The sequence below is a fragment of the Chinchilla lanigera genome, unplaced genomic scaffold (genome assembly GCF_000276665.1).
Source record: "Chinchilla lanigera isolate Chin_1 unplaced genomic scaffold, ChiLan1.0 scaffold00021, whole genome shotgun sequence".
Classification (NCBI taxonomy): Eukaryota; Metazoa; Chordata; class Mammalia; order Rodentia; family Chinchillidae; genus Chinchilla; species Chinchilla lanigera.
The window spans coordinates 18013547-18031116 of record NW_004955422.1 but is presented as its reverse complement, the minus strand read 5'-3'; the positions used below and the strand labels follow the sequence as shown (position 1 = coordinate 18031116).

Sequence of the window (17570 nt, the reverse complement as noted above, 5' to 3'; positions counted from 1 at the left end):
CTGGGGTATGGGGTTCACCTGAGGCTGGGCCACGGGATCCAGTGGTGGCTGGGGCATGGGGTTCACCTGAGGCTGGGCCACGGGATCCAGTGGTGGCTGGGGCGTGGGGTTCACCTGAGGCTGGGCCACGGGATCCAGTGGTGACTGGGCTGTGGGGTTCACCTGAGGCTGGGCCACAGGATCCGGTGGTGGCTGGACCTCTGCTGTTAGAGTTGGGCTCTGAGAGGCCACCTGTGTCTGTGGCTCAGCTGGTGTGAAACTGCCTGGCTGCTCCTCGCAGAGAGCTGCAGCGAAGGAGGAAAGTATGGTGCGCAGTACAGCTCGAAGGTTAGCGCTGGCCATGAGGCAGAGGAAGGGGCTCAAACAGCTGTTGAGCAGAATCAGGTAGTCAGAGTAGACCAGGGCCTCCCAGAGCAGGTAGCCGGGGTAGATGTCCCACAGGAAGGCCAGGTAGAGCAGCTGTGCCAGCTGGTAAGGCAGTCGCAGGACCACGTAGGCTGACAAAATGGTCTTAGCCACACGGGCAAAGCCATGGCAGGCCAAGGGCTGAGGCTGCTGGCGGCGGCACGTCCGGCAGGCTGCAGCCTGGGTGAGCATGTGGCAGACGGACAGCAGGAGGAATGGCAGGAAGCCCCCCAGGATTTCAAGCATCCGCAGGGGCAGCTCTTCACTGTCCCAGAAGTCCAGGCAAATGACCAGGTCGTACCACCAGATGGTGGCCTCAGGAAAAACCAGCCAGGGCACACTGAAGAGTGTGGCCAGCACCCAGACACCAGCGCAGACCCAGAGGGGTAGGCGGGCTGGGCGGTGCCCAGGGTACCAGTGTGGGCACAGTGCCAGCAGGCAGCGGTCCAGGCTGAGGGCTGCCAGCAGGAAGAGGCCAGAGGAGTAGGACACACCCCACAGGAAGTAGTAGAAGCGGCAGGCGGCTGTCCCCAGCGGCCAGTGCCCTCCATGCTGGACCTCCAAGATCTGAAAGGACGCTGCTGCCAGGAACAAAAAGTCGGAGAGGGCCAGGCTGAGTAGAAGCAGGGCCAGTCTCTTGCCCGCCCCATGCCGGGCCTGTGAGCCAGCCAGCCATGCCATCAGCCCATTAGCTGGCAGCCCCAGGAGCAGCAGGGCCACAAGGAATACTGTGTCCCAGCCACCCTGAGGGTAGTAGTCCTCATCATCGAGCTCTGTACGGGGCCTGAGGCCAGCAGCGCCCAAGTTGGCTTCCATAGCAGTGTCCATTTGGGGTCCCCAGTGTACTGCTGGACACGGACTGGGTGCCTGGTGAATCAATGAATGCAGGAATGACTGAGTATGAAGGAGAGGGTGCAGTGCATCCAGGCAAATCCCTGTCCTTCTTTGGGCCATTATTGTCACCTTTTAGGTAGTCTGCCTGCACCAGGGATTTTTTTTTTTTTTTTTTTAGACAGGGTCTCTCTATGCATTTCAGGCTGGTCTTGAACTCACTATGTAGCACAGGTTGGCCTCAAACTCATAACGATCCTCCTGCCTCAGCCTCCTGAGTGCTGGGATTATAGGCATGCACTAACACACCCAGCTTTTTTTTTTTTTTTTTTTTTCCAGGGATTTTATTTTTGTTTTGTTTTGTTGTGGTACTGAGGGCCTTGTGCATGCTAGGCAAGCACTCTACCACTGAGCTATATCCCCATCCCTTGTCAGGAATTTTAAATAGACAACCTTATGTGGTCCTCCTACTACCCATTTTACAGGTGAGGAGAAGAAGCTCATTGAATCAGTGACTTGCTTAAGGTCAGAAGTAGCAAAGTCAGTTTCAAGACTCCACCCCAGATTTAAAAAAAACAAACCAACCCAGACTTAAGCATTGTGCCACATGAAATCTGTAACTAAGTAGACTAGAGACTTTTAAACTATTGGTAAAACTTGTGAATCTTGTTTAAATAAAGTATCGTGGGCTAGGTGTGGTGGTGTATGCCTGCAATGCCAGCATTTAGAAGGCTGAGGCAGTAGAACTGTCATGTGTTTGAGGCCAGCCTGAGCTACATAGTGAGTTCAAGGCTAGTCTGAACCGCACAGTGAGAGCCTATCTCAAAAAAAAAAAAAAAAAGTAAATAAAGTACAGTGGAACTTCTATATGAACTAAAAGGTGGTTTCAGATTACAGGCCAGGAGAGCACACTTAGGGCTCCAGGGAATAGTTTGAACATCATTCAGTGTTGGGCATGGTGACACATGCCTGTGATCCCAGTGCTGAGGGACTGAGGCAGGAGGATCCCTGTGAGTTCAAGGCCAGTTTGGGCTACATAGTGAATTCAAGATCAGCCTGAACTGCATAGTGAGACCCTGTCTCAAAAAACAAAAACAAAACAAAGAACCAATCAGTCAGCTCTTCACAAAAGCCCTTTACGCCTGATGGCCTTGGGTTCAAGGGTTTAAAATTCTAAGCAGGGAGGGCTCTGGGTCTAAAGGGTGGCTGGCAGCAGCAGGCTCTGGACCTTCAGAGAGTGGTTCAGAAATCTGGGGTGAGGTCTGAGCCCTAGGGCCCCGGCGGGCTGTGGCCAGTAGCCTGATCTGGGAGCAGCCCTTGCCTTTTAGCTCACCCGTGCCCCTTTCCTGCTCCCCAGAGCTCGGGGACAGGTGCCCTTACTTGTCCGTTATAGTTACTAAATAGAGCAGCGGGGAGAGGGACTGGCAGGACTGGTGAGGGCAAGGTGGTCTGGGGGCACCCAGGTCCAGGGCCCAAGAGGTCCACTCTCTCCACCCCACCTTCCCCCAATGCCATGTCCCTCTGAGAGTGGAAGAGGGCCTCACAGGGCAACTAGGAGAGGGGCACGATGCCCCAGCAGGGCTGAATCCTGCCTGGGCCCAGGGCTATAGCCACCAGGCCATGAGCTCCAGGCCCTCCCCACCTCAGGCTCTCTGTTGGGCAGAGCCCCTTAAATCAGAGACCTGGGCACCCTCCCCAGGCCCCAGTGTGACACCTGGCTTACCTTGAGGCACAGGCTGATGGCTGGAAGTGAGGCGTGCTGGCCTGCCCAGTGGCCCGGCCGCCCGCCTGGCCCCCTGCAGGGACCTGCAGCATGGCACCTGGAGACGCAAAGGCGGCAGGGCAGGAAACCCAAGCTGAGAGGACATCAATCATTCATGGGGCTGCTCTCTGGGAAACCCTAACCCTGGCCCAGTAGGGCCAAGTGACCAGTCAGGGTCCTCCATGCTCAGGGTCAAACAGCTGAGCCCCCTCACACAGGGTCCTTCTGGCTCAGGGCGGGCTGTGTGCTCCCCAGGGTGCACCTGCTCCGACATCACCACCACCTCTCAGCTGGTATTTGAGACCTCTGTGTTGTGGCCTCGTCCCGTCTCGAAGGCCCTCTGCCCTATCCAGGATGTCATCCCCGGGAAGGCTGGCACTAGGCTGTAAGAGGCCTGCGCTCATCCACTGCCCGAGAAGTCTTCCTTGGTGCCCTCTGCTCAGCTGAGTCCTGCCTGAAGCATGGCTGGGTTGAGTGTGCAGCTCTTCAGCAATGTTCCCCCCATCTTACAGATGAACAAACTGAGACTCAGAACTGACTGCATCTCCCAGCTAAGGAGTGGCCAGGCTGGAGTCTCAAACTCATGGTGGCCATGGTGTTCTTTGCTGCTGAGGACAGTCCTGCTGTCCCACCTGGCTCTGTCCTGGCCACCCCAGGGCAGAGGGCAGGGATTAGGTCCTGGGCTGCCCACCTCACTTACCCTAATCCCCCACAGGGCCCGATCACAGGCAGTCACCTCAAAGACTGGGCACATAAGCAGCTTTGTGGCTCCTGAGAGCCAAAGGTGCTCAGGGGAGCAGCAGCCTTGAGCCCGGCTGTCTCTCCCCACATGGCCACAGAGCACAGCCCAGGCTCAGGCCCCAGCTCCCGGAAGCCCCCTGCAGAGGCTGTGACTCCGGGTAGTGGTGGCGAGGGGCCCCCCTCGACCAGGAGGAGGAGCAAGAGGGAAAAGCAGACCCGCGGGGCCCGGAAGGGCAGCGCCGGGGAGCAAATGCCTGTCCAGGACCCCGAGGCCCCAGGCAGTAGCAGAAACCCATCAAGGGCCAAAGAGAAGAAAGAAGAGCCATCCCCAGTGCCCCCTGGGCCAGCCTCTCGCAGACAGTCCCACCGGCGCCGTTCTGACTCCCAGCAGGATGCTGCTCAGAGGGCATATGGACCCCTGCTCAACCGCATGTTCGGGAAGGTCAGGGGGTACCTGGGCTGGGCTGAAGTGGGGATTGCTTCCCCGGTCTCAGCCCTACTGCCGCTGAGTACTTAGGTGCTCTGCCCCTTCTGGCCCAGCCTGGGGGAGCCTGAGCTGTGGGGGCAGGGATTAGGCAATGCAGTGCAGTGGGCAGAGCTGGGCCTCACACCAGGAACACCGAGGAATCTCTCTACTGGGGCTGAGGGGGCTTTGCCTGCTCTGGTAGAGCTGGTCCTGTGCAGGCTAGCCTAGGCTGGGGCTGGAGGAGGAAGGACAGAGCTGTGGCTGGCCTTGGGAACATGCTGGACTCTCTCCCTGCAGGACCGTGACCTGGGCCCCGAGGAACTGGAGGGTGAGTGGCTATTGGTGCTGCTGGGGGCTTGGCGGTGTCCCTGGCCACCTGGCCTGACCTCCCTCCCCCACAGAGTTGCAGGCTGCCTTCGAGGAGTTTGACACTGACCAGGATGGCTACATCGGCTACCGGGAGCTGGGTGACTGCATGCGGACGCTGGGGTATATGCCCACCGAGATGGAGCTCCTCGAGGTCTCGCAGCACGTAAAGATGCGCAGTCAGTGACCGAGCCCTGCAGCGCGGCTGGGGTGGGAGTGGCCCAGCTGTGCAGGGTAGGGGTGGGGCAGGCTGGCCCTGGTCCTTTCAGTGCCTGGGTACCCTCCTAGTTCAGGGGGCTCACTAAGTGGTAGCAAGAGGGGATCTCTAATAGTCATTTAGCGGTGACGGTGGAAGATGGTGGTGGTTTGGGGGGTACTGGCAGGGACATGGTCCCATCAGATGTAGGGACACCGAGTCCAAGCTCCAGGCTGTTGGTGTGGTGAGGTGGGCAAGGATGGCAGCAGGGTGATGCAGATGTGGCCCTTGGGCTTGGGTTAGGGACCAGGTCTTGGGAAGCAGTCTGGCCTCTGCATGCCTTCAGCCCTTTCACCTGCCTCTCTGGCCGAAGCCTCCAACTCACCTCTAACTCTATGCTAAAGGGCCCTCCCGCTTCTCTCTCACTGTGCCTCACTCTCTCTACCCTGGTGGCAGCTGCCTTGGTCCGAGTCAACAGGAATCTAGTCTCCATAGGCTCAGTGAGGCCTGAATGACAGAACCCTGGCCTAAGTGCTGAGCAGCCATTGTGTGGTTATCATTGGCTGGTCTGTCCTGAGGCAGATATCATATTCCCTTCCTCTGGGATGCTGGGTTTCTCACAATTTCTAAAATGGGCACGAAGTTTACACCTGCTATGGCTATTTGGTGTCAGGCTCCTTTTCTTTCCCCCAAAACTGCTCTCTGGCCACTGGTATCTTACAGGCTGACCACTTGGGGCCATGTCTGAAGGGCCACTCCCTGCTTTGTCCTGGGCCATGAACTCTCACCCTACAGCAACCTGCACAGTAGGTTCTCAGGCCCATCCTAGGACAAGGAAGGGGGGTTGATGAGCTACCTAAGGGCAAGCATGTCCTGGCATTTGAGCTAGGATTTGAACATGGGTTGTCTGCTGTGAAGCCTGGCCTCTTTTTCCCACGCCTCATCCTTTGCTGAGAGCAGGGCAATCCTCAGCACCCCCAAGCAGCTCTGGGTTTGGGACTCAGGCCTCCCACTCCCCAGTGGGCGGGGTCAAGGGTTCGTCCTCCTGGACACAGAGCACGGTGGGGGGAGGGGTGAGTTACCTTCATCTGTGACATCCCTCCCTGGGTCCACAGTGGGTGGCTTTGTGGACTTTGAGGAGTTCGTGGAGCTGATCAGCCCAAAGCTGAGGGAGGAGACGGCGCACATGCTGGGGGTGCGGGAGCTGCGCATCGCCTTCCGAGAGGTGTGGTGTGAGATGGGGGCGGGCACTGGGTGGCAGGGCTGGAGCCGTCAGCGCTGGGAGACTGCAGCCTCTGCCTTCAGGAGCCCAGAGCCCTGCAGGTGGAGGCCCCAGAGCCCTTCAGGTGGAGGCCCCAGGGCCTAGGGATGGGCAGAAAGAGTTCAGCTCCTTCCCAGTTGGGTACACCAACCAGGGACCCTTCTGGGGCAGGAAGACACTTCTCTCATCTTGGCCTGGGAAGATGGGGCAGGCTGGGGTGGGTTGCGACAGGCGGGGGTAGGGAGCATCTGGCCTATTGGCAGTGAGTGTCAAGAATGGGGCTGGGTACGGAGGTGACTTGGGGTGGGAGGAGCTGAGCCCTGCCTGGTTCCTAGTTTGACAGGGACAGGGATGGAAGAATCACTGTGGCAGAGCTGCGGCAGGCAGCACCAGCTCTGCTGGGGGAACCCCTGGAGGGAACCGAGCTGGACGAGATGCTCCGAGACATAGACCTCAACGGGGACGGCACCATAGACTTTGACGGTGAGTCCGCTTCCAAGCCTCCTCCCATCCCTCCAGCACTTGCTGCGATCCCTGACCTGGACTGGCCCAAGCTTTGCCCTTCTCTTCCCCAGAGTTTGTGATGATGTTGTCCACCCACTGAGGCCCCAGCAGGTGCCTCAAGATACCACCAGGACCAGGCTGCACTCAAGGAGGCTCCAGGAGGGCAGAGACCTAGCAGCCCCCAGAATACTTCTGCCCGGGGCTGTATCTTGCCCTAGAGTCTGTCTGTGAGATCACCCGCATTCTTCACCATCGCCACCCCCTGCTTGAGCAGCCTGGAGAAAATGTATGCTCAAGCGTCCACCAATCCCCACTGAGCAAGATCTGGATCTCTCTGCCCCCTTGGGAGGTAGAGAGTTCCTGGCACTGGCAGTATTTCAAATAGGGGCAATTTGGGGGGAATCCATAGTAATGCAGTGAGTTGAGAGGGTGGCCAGACTCGTCCCACTACTACAGAATTCTTAAAAAGTGAACTTGAAAGGAACGAGCCTAGGTCCCAAAGACCAAAGCTGGCGTTGTAGGAGGGAGCTGACCCCACAGGGGTTTCAGATCTAGAGAAAGGCTTGGGAGTCCAGGAGGCCCACAGTCCCACAGAGTCTGGGTGGCAAGAAATTAATCTCTGGATCCATTCCAGGGCCTCAGAGTGCTACCCTGTTCCTGGAAAGGGGAATGAAAAATACATTCCCACCAAACAGCCTGAGATGGTGGAGGGAGCAGATATTTAGGGTCCAGAGTGGAAACAAGTCACAAAGACAGAAAAGGGAAAGAAAGGAAAGGATGCCTTAGGCACGTGGAAATGTTTTGTTGTTGTCCTAAAGAAAGATAAGTTGATTAACCTTAAACTTCACTGACCATCTAAAAGTAACCATTAGGGTCTGGGATATAGCTCAGCAGCACAATGCCTGCCTGGAAAGTGCAAGGTCATGAGTTCAATTCCCATACCAATAAATAAATAAATAAATAAATAAATGTAACCATTAGTGACTGAGAGTGGTGGCTCACACCTGTAATCCCAGCACTAGGAAGGCTGAAGCAGGAGGATTACTGTGAGTTTGAGGCCAGCTCCAGCAACAAAGTGAGTTCAAGGCCTGCCTGAACTGAAAAAAACAAAAAACAAAAAACAAAAACACAGTCAGCTAGATTTTTGTGGCACAAACCTAAAATGCCAGCACTCTGGGAGTCTGAGGCAGAAGGATTATAAATTTGAACACAGTACAGGCAATTTAGAGACTTAGTGAGACTCTCGAGGAGAAAGTCCTGGGTTTCCCCAGTCCCAAAACAAAAAGTCAGATCTAGATATAATGGCACATGCCTGTAATCCTAGCACTCAGGAAGCTGAGGCAGGGGAACTGCCTGGAGTTTGAGGCCAACCTGAACTACAAGGCAAGATCCTATCTCAAACAAAACAAACCCCACAAGACATACACACACACACACACACACACAGAGAGAAACAAAAACACAAAAAGTCAAAGTTCTATTCCCAAAATAAAGTATTCCCATTAGGTTGTATTTCTTTTAACAGACATCAAAACAAAACAAACAATGCCCTTACCAGAATAGAAATTTATTTCTGCAGTAAGTCTACACGTTCATCAAGGACTCAGGTTCCTGGCCAGCTGTGCTGTCTTCCTAAGGTGTGCCCACATTTGTTTGTCTTCCTGGATGGAGGTCAATAAAAAGAATAAAAAGGTAGAGTATGAACCGCATATCCCATTAAGCAGGGCTCATCACAAGGTATATCTCCTTGCCAAGGATGCCAGGAAATGTAGTCTTTATTTGGGTGGTCATGTGCCCAGATACCTACCAGGGATTCTCCTCCTACAAGGGCAGATACAGAAAGGCAGATATCGGGCTCTGCCTCATAGCTGAATCTAGGCTATAGGAAATACACTCAAAGCATAAGGCCACTAGAAGGCTGAAAGTGGTGGCTTGAAAAAGAAACTAAGAAAATTAACCAAAAGAAAGATGGCACAGTGGGACATGGGGGTGCACGGCTATAATTCCAGGACTTGGGAGGGTGAAGCTGGAGGATTTTGAGTTCAAGGCCTGACTGGCCTACATAGTTAGACCATAGTTAGACCCTGTCTCAGAACAAAACAAAACCAAACAAAAAATTAAGTCACGGCCGGGGATATAGCTCAGTGGTGCAGTGCCTGCCTGGCAAGCAAAGGTTCTGAGTTTGATTCTCGGTATCCCCCTAAAAAAGTGAGTCACAATTCACTAAGGAAATTTGTATTCTCCTTTTTCCTCTTGCTCTTCCCCTGCTCCTCCTCCTCCTCTTCCTCTTCCTCTTCCTCTTCCTTCTTTTTCTCCCCTTTCTCCTTCTTTCTCTTCTTGAGACGAAGAGTCTTACTGTCTAGTTCAACCTGACTGTGAACTCAAGATCCTTCTGCTTTAGCTGCTAGGTTGCTGAGATTCACCACTACACCCAGCTTATATATATATGTGTGTGTGTGTGTGTGTGTGTATATATATATATATATATATATATATATATATATATATATTTTGTCTTTTTGAGACAAGGTCTTGCTTTGCAGTTTAGGTTAGCCTTGAGCTTACTTTGTAGCTCAGGCTGGCCTCAAACTCACAATGATCCTCCTGCCTCAACCTCCTGAGTGCTGGGATTACAGGCGCATGCCACCAAGCCTGGCTTAATGTATCTTCAAACTAAGATATATACAATATACTATATCTATAATATGTATTTAGAGTTTAGATCTTTATTATTCCCTGGGAAGTGCCGCTGTCAATCTCAGATCTGGGTTAGATAACGAAAAAATTCAAACTGTGCGCTGCAATTTAGCTGAGTTGTAGAATGATTGCCTAGCAGGGACAAGGCCTAGGTTCAATCTCCAGCACCAAAAAAATAAATATTTAAAAAAATCAAACACATTTAAACTTCAGCATTGAAGTGGATATGATGGTGATGCATGCCTGTAATCCCATATACTTGGGAGGCTGAGGCAGGAGGATGGCACATTCAAGGCCAACCTGGACAATTTAGGGACCCTGTCTCAAAATTTTCAAAAGCTAAAAAAAGAAGAAAAAAGTTTAAAAGCTGAGGATGTAGTTTAGAATAAAAGCCTTGAGTTCAGTCCCCAGTGCTGCCTGTCTTCACCACCAAAACTGCCGATCATGATGACACATACCTGTAATCCCAGTACTCTGGGAGGCTGAGGGCGGATTGGAAGTTTAAGCCCAGTGCAGGCAATTTAGTGACTTAATGAGACCCTGTCCCAAAATAAAAAATAAAAAAAGCTGGGAATGTAGCTCAGTGGGAAGTCCTTGGGTTCAAACCCTAGCACCGAAGAAAAAAGAAGTATAGGGAGCTGGGGATGTGATTTAGGGATTCCTGAGCTCAGTCCCTGGTGCCATAAAAACAAACAAAAGAACCGCCCCCCCCGCAAAACAAAACAAAACAAAACCCATGTACTTTGTAAGTGTTGATATCTGGAGTGAATAATAGATCGGGAAACTTTTTTTGAGTGAATAATAGATTGGGAAACAAAATTGGAGTGAATAATAGATCGGGAAACAAAACAAATCTGTAGAGGGCCAGAGAGTAAATATTTCAGATTTTGAGGATCACGCTGGGGTCCATATGGGGTGTGACTGTTCACCCAACTCTACTGTCACATTTGTAATGCAAAGCTGTCAAGGCCAACATATACACAAATAGGTGTCACCATGCTGGGAATTTAATGAAATCATTCATAAAGCACTGAAATTTGGATCTTAAATAATTTTATATGTCATGAACCCTTATTACTTTTCTTTTTTTCTTTTTGAGACAAGGTCTTGCTATATAGTTCAGGCTGGCCTTGAACTCACAGCAATCCTGCCTCAGCCTCCTGAGTGCTGGGACTACAGGCACCACCAAGCCCAGCCCCTGTTATCTCCTTATACTTTGACTTTTCCCCACCTATTGCAACATAGAAAATCCATGCTGTGGCCTATACTTGCTGACTCCGGATATACTGGAACTCACCACTTCTGAAATAACTGTTTAGCTAAGGTTGTAAAATGTCTGGGGAAGTAGCTCAGCAGAAGGGCACTGGACACACATGCATGAGGCCTTGGGTTCAGTCTCCAACACAAAAGATAATGGAATGAAGAACATGTTATTAGTAGTGACTCTGTTAACTGCCTATCTGCTGCTCACTTTTCAGTGAATAGCTTCTGTAATTTTTCTATTTATTTATTTATTTTTCGAGACAAGTTCTTGCTATGCAGTTCAGACTGCCCTTGAACTCATTATGTAGCCTAGGCTGGCCTTGAACGCGAGGTGATCCTCCTGCCTCAGCTTCCTGAGTGCTGGGATTACAGGTGTGCACCATCATGCCCGGCTGTAATTTTTCTTTTTCATGCTTGTTCTGTTCACATTTATTGAAATGTGATTTTTATGGGATTACTCTGATAATAGAAACTGTGGAGCCAGGTGTGGTGGCACACACCTGTAATCCCAGCACTGGGGAGGCTGAGGCAGAAGGGTTGCTGCGAGTTTAAGGCCAGCCTGAGCTACAAAGTGAGTTCAAGGCCAGCCTGCACTGCATAGTGAGACCCTGTCTCAAAAAGACAAAAAACAAAACAAAACAAACCTGTGGGCCTGAGCTGTGTGCTGTGGTAGTGCACATCTGTAATTGCAACACTTGGGAGGATTCAAACAGGCTGGGCAATTTAGTGACTTAGTGAGATCTTGTCTCAAAACAAACAACCCCCCCCCAAATTGGGGGGCTGTAGCTCAGTGTGAAGGCCCTGGGTTTAATCCCGGGGCAGGTTAGGGTGGGGTGGGTGACTTGGATTCTGTATCTTACTGTTTCTAGCTTTTCTTTTCTCTTACAGAAGTCTTGGTCCATGATAGATTAGAGGTGTAAACTGGTTCTTGCCCACAGCTAGTTTGGGAACGACTGGCTAAGGAGTTCATTCATCCAAAGGGGCCCCCCCAAAGTGCAGTGGTGGGTGCTGAGGGTGAATAGTTTAGGAGAACAAGAGCAAGAAGCTTGGGTGTTCATTCATTCACAAAGGCATGGAACTCTAAAGGCGCCCAAACAAACAAACAAAAAAGCCGGGAATGTTGGCACACACCCCTGTAATCCCAGCACTGAGAGGCTGAGGCAGGAGGATTGCCACAAATTTGAGGCCTGGGTTATATAGTTAGTTCAGGAGCAGCTTGAACTATACAGCAAGACCCTGTCTCAAAAAACCAAAACGTAAAAATAAATAGAAAAATAAAGTCGCCTACCATCCTGGAGCTGGATATGGTGGGCAGTCCTTTCCTAGTGGGACTTAGGCTTTAATCAGGAGATAATGTTCCTTCAGGTGTTCCAGGGCAGGGTCTGGTTCCTCTCCCTCTCCTCCTGAGTCACAGAAAGGGCCCTGGTTATGTTTCTGTCCACAGCCCACTGGCTGTCCTTGGATGAGTCAGTGCTTATCTGTAAAACAGGGTATCCACTTGGGTCTTGGGCCCCTCATCTGTATAATGGAGTTATGAGCCAGGCTTGGTGACACACACCTGTAATACCAGCACTGTAGGAGGCTGAGACAGGAGGATCACAAGTTCAAGGCCAGCCTGGACAAATTAGTGATTTAACAAGACTCTGTCTCAGAATATAAAACAGGGCTGGGGATGTAGCTCAGTACATAGGCCATGGGGCTCAATTTTTGGTACCACAAAATCAACAAATATATAAAATGAGACGGATTGAGCTAGTAAGGATTCTAATACATGGCCTGGGTTCAGGGTTTACTGCAAGGCCGGATGCCTTAGCCTTGTAGTTTGACAAATGGTTGCTATTATGAGCTCAGATTTCTGGGTTCCCAAAGATTCTATTTCTTGGTTCCCGAGATTCTGGGGTGTTTCGATTTTCCAAAAACTCGAGATGATCTGTTTCTGACGTTCTTTGGCTCCAAGTGTCTTGGATCACTGGGGCTCTCTGCCAGGAGGCCCTGCTTGCGTGCCCTCTGCCCCTGATTCTCTCAATTTCTAGCTGGGGAAATAGGGCAGTGGGGGAGGGGCCGGCCACGGCCTCTTCATGACCCACATTCAGGGCTGTCTGTGGCAGCCCAGGGCCCCAGAGCCAGGCTGGAACCAGGATAGCAGCCTCCAGGCCCCAGGCCTGCGTCATCTGAGTGCCCTTGGCCAGGGCCACCAGGACAGGTGCTAGGGCTGCCTTCCCAGGCAGGCAGGGCCCCCTGAATCCGCAGGGTTGGAGTGGAGGTAGGGGAGGTTGAAACCGCCTCTTCTTGACCTGGCTCTGTCCCCAATATGTCAAGCCCTTGGGCAAGTCTCGAGCATTGGAGTTGTCCTCAACACCTATGGGGAGGTCGGTGGCGCTTGACACCCTTCACACCCAGGGTCAGACCTTTTCCCACCTTTGTGGAAGGGTTAGGCCAGGAGTGGTGGCTCAGGAAAGTGCAACTGTCCCTGCTGGAATGTACTATCCTTTTATTAGCACAAAATAACATCAACCCAGTTGCCCCAAGGCCTGAGAATAACTTAAGGCACAGAGCAGGTGAGGGGTGGTGTTCCCAGCCGGGGTCTGCGTGCCCCAAACTTCCTGAGCAAACTCCTAAGGGGGCTGGGTGTTTCCACACTCCTGGAGGACCTTCTCTCTTGAGATGCGGTGAGCGGAACGGGTCTTGGGTCCGAGGAGCGCCCGGTGGAGGCGAAGCAGTGTCCTAGGGCTTGAATCGCAAGTGTCCGACTGCCTGGCTCACTTCTCGAAGTAGGGCAGGTAGAAGAACTGGAAGCCCCGGTGGCCTTTGACAGCGCAGTAGATGAAGACCACGTGGTAGACTGTGGGGCGGAGCCTGTCAGCACGAGGCCCCGCCCCACCCCGCCCTCCCCACGCCCAGCCCGCTCGCACCTCCGGGGATCAGCAACAGGAAGCCCGGCACGAAGAAGATGGCGCTGGAGACACCTGCTGGAGGGAGAGGGAGTGGCTCACGGTGGGAGGCCCTGAGCCGCCTGGGCCCGCCCCGCTCTCTGCTGAAAAAGAGGTGGATTTCTTCTGGGAGGTAGCTGGACTGGCCAAAGACCCAGGGGCACAGGTGTGGGGGCGCTCACCTGGAGAGGGGGCCACCTCCAGTCCCACGCCGACCAGGATCAGCACTGCACACAGATGGGGCCGCGGGGGTGGGGTGGGGGGTGAGGACTTGAGTGGGTGAGGGCTGGGCCTTCCATCCCCAACCTCCAGACCAGGCCCGAGGAATGGCGTCCCCCACCTCAGCAGAGACCCGCCCTGGAAGCTCACCAAGCTGTGTTTTCAGAGCAGGGCACTTGGAGGCCCTAGGAATGTTTGTGAAAGGAGAGACTTTTGCTCCTTGGTATGGACTGAAGTCATTCAGTAAACACTTATGGAACCCCTCCTGCATGACCGGTGTTAGGAATTCCACTGTGAAAGGCAGGAATGGCCCAGGCCTCGTGGCGCTTCCTTAGTAGAAGGACCACCAAGAACCTGAAGGCTATAACCCAGGTGATCAGGATATGGTGGGGGAAAGGCAGGGCGGTGTGAGAGCCCAGAGCTGCTGCCCCAGTGGGCGTGGAGGACCGGTGTGAGGCTGCATGGAGGCGGTGACATCTAAGTGGAGAAAGGGCAGCAGTGGCAAGAGCCATCAGCCGATACTGACTGCTTACCAGCCATGCCAGGCAGCGGGCTGAGCATGCTGCGTACACTGTCTTATTCATCACCCTGACAGGACACAGGTATAAAGGGAAACTGAGGCACAGACAGGAAGTCACTTCCCCAAGGCTGACTCTAGAGGCTTTGCTGTGGGCATCATCATGAAGACAGAATTCCAGACAGAGCAAGCAGCTTGGCAAAGGCCCGGACGCTGGAGGGAACTGGGCCTTTCTAAGCTTCCAGCACCGGCTAGACTGGACAAGAAGAACTCAGGCTGCAGGAATCCGGGAGGGCCTGGAGCCCCGGGGAAGGGTGACTGATGTCAGAGAAGTTGAAGAGGTCATGCAGTATCTGCTTTTCAGACCCAGACTCCTGGGTCCACAGTTACAAAAGAACGGGGGGAGGTGCAGCAAGGAGAGAGGAGCAGCCTGGGACCCTGGGGGGCCACCGTGGGCTGCTGTGTGCTCTGTGTATAACATAGAGTACCTCAGAAAGGGACCCAAGCTCACTCCTTACACCCTGACTAGGGCTGTGGGCTCTGCCCTCTCAGAGGAGGCACTTTTAATTCCTACAAGGGCCCCCTGGTGGCCCCCAGGCTTGTAGTCATGGATGTGCGTTTAAATCCCAGCTCATCCATGTCTCAGCTGCAGCTTGAGCAAGCCCCTCCATCAGCACGTGCCTATGTCCTTATTGTTGAAGCTGGGATGGTACCACCTTGTTGGGCTGAGGAGAGCCAGTGGCCAGTGCCACTGTTACTTGGCACGCAATGGTACTGGGAAGTGACAGCTCCCCTCCCCACACACACCTGGCACTGGGGTGGAGCTTCCTGGCCTAGGGTGCCTGGCTAGCTGTAGGGCTTTGATTTTCCTGAAAATGGGAGGAGAAGGAGCTAGGGCAGAATCACAGCTAGTCCTTCCTTACACACCCCTTCCCACCACAATCCTAGATCCTTTCTGGGACCCTGGCTCCTCAGTTCCACAGAATGATGAGCCTGGCAGTGAGAAACATCTGGCTGTGAGACTGGTGTGCTCTAGACCTCAGTATTTCCATCTGAGCAATGGAGGAGGAAAGAAGTCCTGGTCAGCTCTCAGACTCCAGAGAAAGGGAAGTGACAGAACTCTGGATAGGCCTGGCAGGTGCTCAGCATCCCTGGCCACAGGGACACCCACATCTCTGAGCACCTGCCTCTACACACAGGTTCTAGGTCCTGTCTCTCACTTAGTGAGTGACCTCTGTAAGGCCAAAGTAGATATAAAATAAACAGCAGTTACTCTTCAGCCCCTGATGGATTAAGCAGGTTAAGCTTTAAAGAAAGTCTTTAGAGCACAGGTCCAGGATCTATTTTCTGGTCTATATAACTGTCTGGCTGGGTGACTAGGAGCCTGGGCTTGTCCCTCTCAAGGCCTTAGTTCCTCACCTGTAACTTGGGAAGGCTGAGAGGCCCACTGAACCAGGGGGAAATGGCCTACCCAGAAGGAGGGAGGGGAGCCAGGGTCCTCAGGGTACTCACCCATCCCCAGCAGCAGAAGCAGGAAGGAGGCTAGCACCACCCGGCAGTTCTTCTGGATTAGAGGGTGTTGGGTCCAGCTGGATGGGAGAGCAGGATGAATGTGAAAAACGTGGAGGGGGTGGAAGAGCAGTACTTGGAGTCTGGGACATTCTGAGAGGCTCTCACCTGCAGCAGGCATTGTAGGAGCGCTGGGTGGTGTTGCTGATGGTACTAAAAGACCACTGGGAGCTGCGGATGGATGTTCGGCTAGAATCCCTGCAGGACAGGGCCCGGTGAGGGGCAGGGAAAAGCAAGAAAGGGGATCCCTTTGGGCCAGGAGTCCTGAAGAAGTGTGTACATGGGTGGGCGCAGGGTCTGGGGCTGCCCGTCCCCCAGGACTGAGGCCTCTGAAGGGACAGGAAATGAGGATGAACTCAAAGCCTGGGGAGTCTGCAGGACTAGGAGTGGAGGAATGAAAGCTAGGGGTTTCTGCAGCACAGATGACCTGCAGAGAGGTGGGGGAGGGCTCCCCAGGCTAAGGATTCCTACAGCATTAAGACCTGGGAGATGGTAGGTGGATGAGGCCAGGCACTAGGGTAAAGTGACCCTGCTGGACAGGAGACCCCATGATGGGAGTGGGGCTAGGAATCCTTATAGGACCGAACATAGGAGAGCTGAGTGTACTCGGGTTGTGCACTGGTACTCCTTGTGGACAGGCACTACAGCCACGGAGCTCTGGGTACAGGACGGGTCCCCACCTGGCCCTGACCTGGTGTTGATTCCCCCATCTGGTTCCGGAGAAGGCTGGGCTACATCTTCATCATTCTGCAGGTTCTGTTCCAGAACACAGGGTTCAGAGGAGTGGCTGACCTCAGGCCCTTCCTCACTCCCCCCTTGGGGAGAGGAGAAAAGCTGTTTCTCTGGCCACCTGGCAGCTGCTCACCTGGCCCTCCACCCTCCCAGAAGAACGGGTTTGATGATTCATAGAAACCGAAACCCAGGTAGGAAGGGGGTGGATGGTAGGGGAATTGGAAGGTAGGGGTCAGAAAGGATTGGTGGAGGGTTCCCTGCTTGGGTCCCAGGGGCAGGTGACCTCTACAGTTCTGAGGATGACATTTCAGGGGCCCAGCAAAGTAGCTCTGGCTTAGGGGTGGCAGGGAAGGGCCCAGGATTCCCAGGTTTAGGGCACAGGAATTTGGTCTGGGTCCCCAGGAGAAGAATTCTAGCAGTGATGGAGGCGCTCTGAGAAAATGAGGATTTCCTGTTGAGTGGGACACAAGCAGAGCTGTCATGTGAGTGGAAGCCTCCAGCTCAGAGAAGATGGGATGGGGACTTCCAGAGCAGAGAAGAGGATGCTCGTTCCTAGATCTCAGAGAAATGCTCTGCCTGGTGCTGATACACAAGGGCTCTCCAAGCCAGCGGGGCGAGGGCTTGGCCCCCTGGATGGGTGGAGACTCCGGGGGAGCGCGCCACTGGGGCATGAGCTCCCGGGCCGGGCTCTCCAGTGCTGGCTGCGTCCCGAAATCAAAGCTGACAGGGTCCGGGCTGGGCTCTGCATCAGGGGTCACGTTGAGGGCGGTCTCCCGCTCCAGCTGGGACCTCTAGGCAGATTCTCCCCCAGCTGAGGTTCTCCGGGGCCCGGCCTGGGGCGGGGGGGAGGTGGGCCGGGCCCTTCACCTGATAGCGCAGCCGGGACTGCTTGTCTTCGTCGGCTGCCTCGAACCGGGCCCGGCGCTCGAAGTGCAGCGGCCCGAAGCGGGCGACCCCGCTGGACTCAGGCCCAGGACCCGTATCCTCCAGGGACAGCTCGAAGGCGTCATCGATGCTGAACTGGGACCGGGCGGCGCTCATGGCCCCCGCCCGCTCAGACGCCCTGCGCCGCCGCCATCTGCGCCCGCCACCCCGAGTCGTCGCGGCCCCG

General features: G+C 54.0%; 3 protein-coding genes and 1 long non-coding RNA gene across 7 annotated transcripts in view; 1 reads left to right on the top strand and 3 right to left on the bottom strand.

Annotated features, from left to right (window-relative positions):
• The window catches only part of Gpr152 (G protein-coupled receptor 152), a 4348-nt gene extending 2935 nt beyond the window's left edge, over positions 1-1413 (bottom strand). The window contains exon 1 of one of the 2 annotated variants that reach the window (XM_013513937.1): positions 163-1413. In XM_013513937.1, the coding sequence (XP_013369391.1) occupies positions 163-1359 (1197 nt within the window). In that variant the 5' untranslated portion in view covers positions 1360-1413. Of the gene's footprint in view, positions 1-18 lie in introns of both variants that reach the window. The other variant, XM_005384329.2, reaches the window with a different exon arrangement.
• Positions 1414-2271: 858 nt separating this feature from the next.
• Positions 2272-7478, top strand: Cabp4 (calcium binding protein 4). Its single transcript, XM_005384330.2, has 6 exons — positions 2272-4181; positions 4503-4533; positions 4607-4750; positions 5883-5992; positions 6364-6511; positions 6604-7478. The coding sequence occupies exons 1-6, from the start codon at positions 3828-3830 to the stop codon at positions 6630-6632; spliced, it is 816 nt and encodes a 271-aa protein (XP_005384387.1). The 5' UTR covers positions 2272-3827; the 3' UTR covers positions 6633-7478.
• Positions 7479-8083: 605 nt separating this feature from the next.
• On the bottom strand, positions 8084-12105 carry LOC106148471. The gene is made up of 2 exons (XR_001233940.1): positions 11781-12105; positions 8084-8193 (listed from the first exon to the last, which is right to left on the bottom strand). It is a non-coding gene; the product is annotated as an uncharacterized LOC106148471 (long non-coding RNA).
• Positions 12106-12961: 856 nt separating this feature from the next.
• Positions 12962-17570, bottom strand: Tmem134 (transmembrane protein 134). Of its 3 annotated transcripts, none has more exons than XM_005384321.2 (7): positions 17327-17570; positions 16419-16483; positions 15836-15925; positions 15671-15747; positions 13605-13649; positions 13405-13461; positions 12962-13334 (listed from the first exon to the last, which is right to left on the bottom strand). In XM_005384321.2, the coding sequence occupies exons 1-7, from the start codon at positions 17498-17500 to the stop codon at positions 13252-13254; spliced, it is 591 nt and encodes a 196-aa protein (XP_005384378.1). In that variant the 5' UTR covers positions 17501-17570; the 3' UTR covers positions 12962-13251. The 3 variants fall into 3 exon arrangements, with proteins under 3 accessions (XP_005384378.1, XP_005384379.1, XP_005384381.1); XM_005384322.2 differs by having other exon boundaries at positions 13405-13458; XM_005384324.2 differs by lacking the exon at positions 13605-13649.